This window comes from Macadamia integrifolia, chromosome 8 (assembly GCF_013358625.1).
Source record: "Macadamia integrifolia cultivar HAES 741 chromosome 8, SCU_Mint_v3, whole genome shotgun sequence".
Classification (NCBI taxonomy): domain Eukaryota; kingdom Viridiplantae; phylum Streptophyta; class Magnoliopsida; order Proteales; family Proteaceae; genus Macadamia; species Macadamia integrifolia.
The window spans coordinates 8,328,350-8,334,468 of NC_056564.1; the positions used below are offsets into that span (position 1 = coordinate 8,328,350).

Genomic DNA, 6,119 nt, shown 5'->3' on the forward strand with positions numbered 1-6,119 from the left:
AAAATTAGTCGACATGTTCTTCCCTACCACCATATCCTTGTTCATCTCTGAACTCTCAAGTAATCAGAATCATATGTTATGGTGGTTACCTATATCGATCCTCTTGCTGCCCAAACGGTCATGTCTGCCATCGCTTCTTCTTTGTTTCTGCTCATTCGAGATGTTGATCGAGGGATCGAGGAGATTAGGTATGCCATCGGTTTTTCTGGAGCTAACAACTCAGTGGCATAGGGGACTTTTTGAAAGAAATGAGTAGAGAAATAGACACATATCTGAATATACCGGTGACATATCTGGGCATACCGGTAGATGCCCTCTTACATTCTCTCATCGCTTATACTCTCAAGTCTCAAACACTTTCCACATGGTGGTAGCATATAAATCCATCCCCACCCCTTTGTTTTTGTTAGAAAGAACAATGAAATTGTGAACCAGTTAATCACATTAATAAAAGGGAAAAAGAAAGTTTCCTATTAGCGTGGCCCTTGTTCACGCCGCAACATGGATCCATGAAATTATCCACACCTTTCGTGGGATAAAATTTATTTATTTTGATGCCCTCATTCACACGCTTTCATGGCCCCGATATTGGTGTTGGCGCACCAGGACCATGCAACCAGACAGATTTCTTGCTTTAATGAAAATTTGTGAACCCAAAACAACATTAATTTTCCTATTCTTGGTACTACTTTTGAAGCATTAACCCCTCCAAATTAACTAAGATTGGTAGGTCGATTTCAACATGGCAGAACCAGTTTCGAGCTGGTAATAGGTGAAATCGAAACCATAAATAATCAAATTAAATATTTGTTAAAAAAAATTAAATTAACAAATTTTGTGTGAAATATCACACAATGCAATAATATTACTACTTAATACGAAAATAAAAAAATATGTATAAAATTTCGGAAAGACCCATTCAATAAAATATGTACCCAAAAAAAAAAGAGATGGGGATGGGTGGATTGGGCGATCTGGATCCGGCCTATATTGTCCCTCTCAGAGCTTGTAGTAGTGGGAGTATTGTGCACTGAGTTGTTCCTTTTTTTTTTTATTATTTTTTTTATCGTTTGTGTATCAATACGAGAGAGAGAGAGAGAGAGAGAGAGAGAGAGAGAGAGAGAGAGAAGTAATAACAAATTACACTTCATTTATTACGGGACGTAATTTACGTAAATAACAGAACAAATTACAATCTGTAAATAACCTCAAAATGAACGAAATGAATCAGTAGAAAGCAAAATCATAACAGTAATTCCAGAAAAATTGGCAGTTGCAGAGAGAAGCACAAACAATTAACTTCCTCATATCTATATGACGAAAATACCCCTGATGACGACTAGGCGGAACAAGTGACGCTGCCACCGTTCCCTTCCAGATTCCGCTGGTCTACGTACACACGCATCCCGTTCTTCATGAAGAGCGTCAGCGACATCTTCTGCTCAACACGGTGACCGGGAACCAATGACAGCCGGTGACGGATCAGTATTGCAGCAGCCACCGACTTCATCTGCAGATAAGCCAGGTCCTTCCCCAAACAAGTCCTGGGTCCCGCATTGAACGCCACGTACATGTAACCTTCTTTCGGCGGTTCATACCTGTCCCCATCCGACGACAGCCACCGTTCCGGCCGAAACTCCAAGCAGTCATCTCCCCATATCGCTTTCATCCTTCCCACCGAATAAATCGAGTACGTAATCGTCGAACCTGCCGGAACAAACGTTCCGTCAGGTAAAAAATCGTCCGATAAGACGTACTTGGTGTCCTCCGGCACGGACGGGTACAATCGTAGCGTTTCGGACAAGGCTGCTTTCAGATACACCAGCTGATCAACTTCATCGAAACCCAACGGCTCTTCCACCCATTTCTTTTCATCCTCACCACGTGTCTTCCTTAGGACCGTTGATATCTCGTTGATGATACTCTCCTCAACTTGTGGGTGAGACATGAGCAACCAGAAAAACCAACTCAGCGCAACGGATGACGTGTCTCGGCCAGCAAGAACGAAGTTGAGAGCTATAAAACTGAGAACAGAACTTGGAAAGAAATTTCCGTCAATATCTTTTTTCTCTAGAAAACGAGAGAGCAAATCATCTGATGGTGCTTCCTTACGTGCTATGATGGCCTCCATCATATAATTCTCCACTATTTGAAGGCTCTCCTTCAGTGTCTTCTCCGATCCGATTCCTAAAGCCTTCTTCAATCTCCAGAACAGACTCGGGTAGAGTAGCCTCTGCATAGTCGCCTCAGTGGCCGAGTCAAACGCGACAGAGAACGGGTTATCAGGTAACTCAGGGGAAAGCGTTTCCGGGTCCTTACCAAAGGTAAGCCCACATATGTTATCGAAGGTAAAGCGAAGCAAGAAGTCCTGCAAGTCTACAGAGGAGTGATCGGTAGCCGCCTTGGTGAGAATCGGCCATAACCGAGACTGAATTGTCCGGTTGACCCATCGAGCCATAGCTTGACGGAGCGTCCGTGTTGTGAACTCCAGCGCCGCTGTCTTGCGTTGGATTAGCCATGTATGACCGTCGCTGTTGAAAATTCCCTGGCCTAACAGGTCATGGAAGGCAGTTTGCAAGGTTGGACCTTTCGGGTAATTTTCGAACCGGGTTCGGAGTATGTGTTCGATGTTTTTGGGATGACAGGTAACTGTATAGAAGAATTGCCTTCGAGCTATGAAAGGTAAAGTCAGGATGCTAGTCTGGTAGGTGACAGATCCACCGGTACGTCGAAGGTTATCGGCAATCCAATCATGAAGGCGAGACCGGTTTGTGATCAAGCCTGGGAGACTCCCGACAAAAGGCCAGGCCTTTGGGCCGGATAGGGTTCGGGCTAGGAGATTGAACCAGATGAGATATGCTGCCGAGGCGGCTGTCACGACGAAGAAGAGAAGTAATGGATCCATGTGATTGGTTATAAGATGAACAGATGAGCGCCTAAGTGAGTAGTGGAGAGTGGAGAGGAAGAAAGACAGTGGAAGTATATATAAGTGATAGTATCGTGGATATATTTTAAAGAGTACTAATTTAGGAAGGGTTGTTAGGAAAATAATTATATGCGATGAGTGAGAGTCGTCGCTGTTTGGTTGATAAGAAATAAGAAACGTTTCATGAAAAAGGCACGAAAGCCGCTAAAAATTGGTATCTTGGTGACGTTCTATTTCTTTTCTTGATGGATGGTATGATTAGGAAATGAGTGTGTACGTGTAGTACTGTGGTGATTGAAGAAAGGAAACGGGAGAGGGTAGTTAGAAACTGTTTACCCACATTGAGAAAATTGCGATTTGATTTGCTTTTGGAGAATGAGAATGGAGAATTCTTAACATTTTCAAATGGAGAAGTTAACTTCGCAAAAGAAGCTTCTGAAAAAATGCAGAAGAAAATGTTCAAACGCCGTGCCTCCCTTACCAAAAAAACATAAGTGCCTCCCGCTCCCCATTAAAAAAATATATAGAGAGGGGAGAATGAGACCAGTGTTACAACTGTCAAAAGGAGCAAGTGTCCAGCTTTGACTCTTACTGGACGAAACGTTACGATTAAGGCTACAACAAGGTTGGGTTTTTTAAAACCCAAGCCCAATCCTGCATCCTGCATCCCTTAATGTACCCTAGGGCCACCCTGATCTTGACTCAAGGCTTAAAAACCCCAACTTAGCTCAGTCCTGATTGGGTAGGATAAGGTTGGCCTTAATTGGACAGAGTCAGGTAACATTGGCCTTAATTGATCTTAACCATGTTTTACTTATCTAGAGTCGGGCTGATCTTGGTTGACTTTAATACTTAGACGATCTAGTCAAATCATGTAAATCTTTGTGTGTAATTTCCTTTATTTTCTGTGTTTTAGGTCCTGTTTTCATAGTTTGAGTGTGACAGAAAATACAAAAGAATGACATAGTTTGCAAAGTTGAGAACAACATTGTTCTTCTTTGGGTGGGTTGCAAAATCCATGCCAAGGTAGAGATTTGTTGTTTTATATGTCTTCTATTCTGCAATGATCCACATGGGCTATGTTCGGTTGTAAGGGAATTAAAGTGAAAGGAAGTGAAATTTTCATACTAAAAAAATAAATGTATAAATCCAAAACCCTTTGCTATAATATGTAAAATAAAAATTACATGTAAAATATATCATTACAAAATATAGTTAAAAAAATTAAGTAGTTTATAAAATCATATGGGGTAATGCTTATAAACATTTACTCTTAAAGTATGAAAATTTCACTTTCCTTCTCTTTAAATTCCCATTGCAACCAAATGGAGCCATAGTTATTATTAGGCTTGTATAAGTTTAGGTCGAGTTTTGAGTCCATTAATTAGGGTAAAATTGTAATATGTGTGGATTATAGTTTTTTAGGTCCATTACCACTGTACTCTTCTTTTATTTTCTTTTTTTAGGGTAGATGGTAGGATAATTAAAGACCGTTTAAGGTTTTATTGGTATTTTTTTTTATATTCTTTTATTTTTTATTTTTTATAATTGAGGTTGTCTCAGGGTGGGATACCCAGTGAAGGAAAAAGATTGGTTTCTAGATTCATACCTAGGTAAGACGCTTTTGGAGGCATTTTACCTACAAATCACCAATGACGAATCCCTTTGGGGTTAATGCCCTATTCTTTTCAGTTCTTAATGAAGGAACTGTTAGGGAGATAAAGGAATATGTGTTGCACAATTTGAGACTCCAGGATCAAGGAGAATATATCCGCTGCTCTTATGATCACCTTGTCGTATAGGTAGCATCCAACACTTGTCTTACTTTCTGCCATTACATGGTTGAAGAGGGATATATTTGGGCCTTGGATTTGCTTCTGGTATGATCACCTTGTCGTACTAGTGAACATCAAACACTTGGTCATTTTGCTTCCAAATATACCTCTCTTCATCCATATAATGATAGGAAGTGGAATAGGTGTTGGATCCTCACTCATACAACTAGATGATCGTACGAACAGTAGACACATTCTCTATATTTGAGAGTAAAAATGACAATTGTTAGATACTCACTCGGATGACATGGTGATCATGACCCAATCTCCTAATTAACAGTTGCTCAGACAACTTCATGGCGGAAAATCAAGAGCACAAAGATCATCAGTATGAAGCTGGCGAGGGACGATGGATGGACAATTGGGGAGATTAGGAGTGATTTGAAAGATCTTGGAGAATTAATTTCAAATTACAATACCACCTCATCGCCTTGGAGTGTAATCCCCTGGTTTTGGATGTGTATATAAGTTTGTATCTAGTATTACTTTTTGTTATAGATCCAATAACAAAGTGGTTCTAGGATTGCGTACGATCGCACATATGATCATAACAAAACGATCTCAGTTTTACAACTTCAGATCGTACAATGATGTAAATCAGTTTCTCTACTTGATGAAGTTTTCTTTTCTTATCAAAAAAAAAAAAAATTTACTTGCAACCCTTTCTCTGGTGAATGATGCTAATGCTGACAGTTTCAGGAGGCGGCTTCTTGACAATTGCTATACGAGTCAATTTCTCATACAATGGTTCTATATTCTCATGTCTAAAGTAATGAGAAATCAGAGGTTCTGTAAAAGTTCTTATATTTTTAACTCTCTTTCTTCCTATCATTCCCTCTTAACCCATCCAGTGTGCGACAGATCTTTTCCATCCTCTTTTATTGTTGGTGAGGGTTTGGCCTTGAAGCCGTCTTCATAGGGCTAAATGCTAATGCTGTCCTGGGATTCGCAGTAAGTGTATTCTAATTCTCAACCTCTCATTCACCTCCTTGTGAACGAATCTTCTCATCCACCAACGGAAATGTTTGATTGTTCTTCACAAATCAAGCATATTCAACGGAGCATTTAAGATTGCGATTTTTTATATATTCGTAGAACTGAAAATCACACTCATGGGATTGCAAAATAAGCTCTTTCTTATCCTAAATTTGGGTTTTTAGGCTTCCTCCTTCCCAGATGACCTAATTACGTTTATACAATCATTTAGGTATGGACATATTAAATCGAACGATATCTTCTGCTCAAACGCCTCTGTTTTTAACCCTGAAACTCCATATTCCTGGGTAATTGCTCGGATAACTTCATAGTAATGGTGGAAAATTAAAAGTAGAATTTTTTTTTGGAGGGGGGGGGGGGGG

The 6,119-nt window shown here is 40.1% G+C and overlaps 1 protein-coding gene across 1 annotated transcript; it reads right to left on the minus strand.

Annotated features, from left to right (window-relative positions):
- Window positions 1–1,130: 1,130 nt before the first annotated feature.
- Window positions 1,131–3,083, minus strand: LOC122087125 (cytochrome P450 86A1-like). Its single transcript, XM_042656129.1, has one exon. It carries the CDS (start codon window positions 2,903–2,905, stop codon window positions 1,340–1,342), a length of 1,566 nt encoding a protein of 521 aa, XP_042512063.1. The 5' UTR covers window positions 2,906–3,083; the 3' UTR covers window positions 1,131–1,339.
- Between the last annotated feature and the right edge of the window lie 3,036 nt (window positions 3,084–6,119).

Bases quoted from the DNA above. Each gene is read 5' to 3' on its own strand.
- LOC122087125 (XM_042656129.1), bottom strand. From the start codon at position 2,905: ATGGATCCATTACTTCTCTTCTTCGTCGTGACAGCCGCCTCGGCAGCA.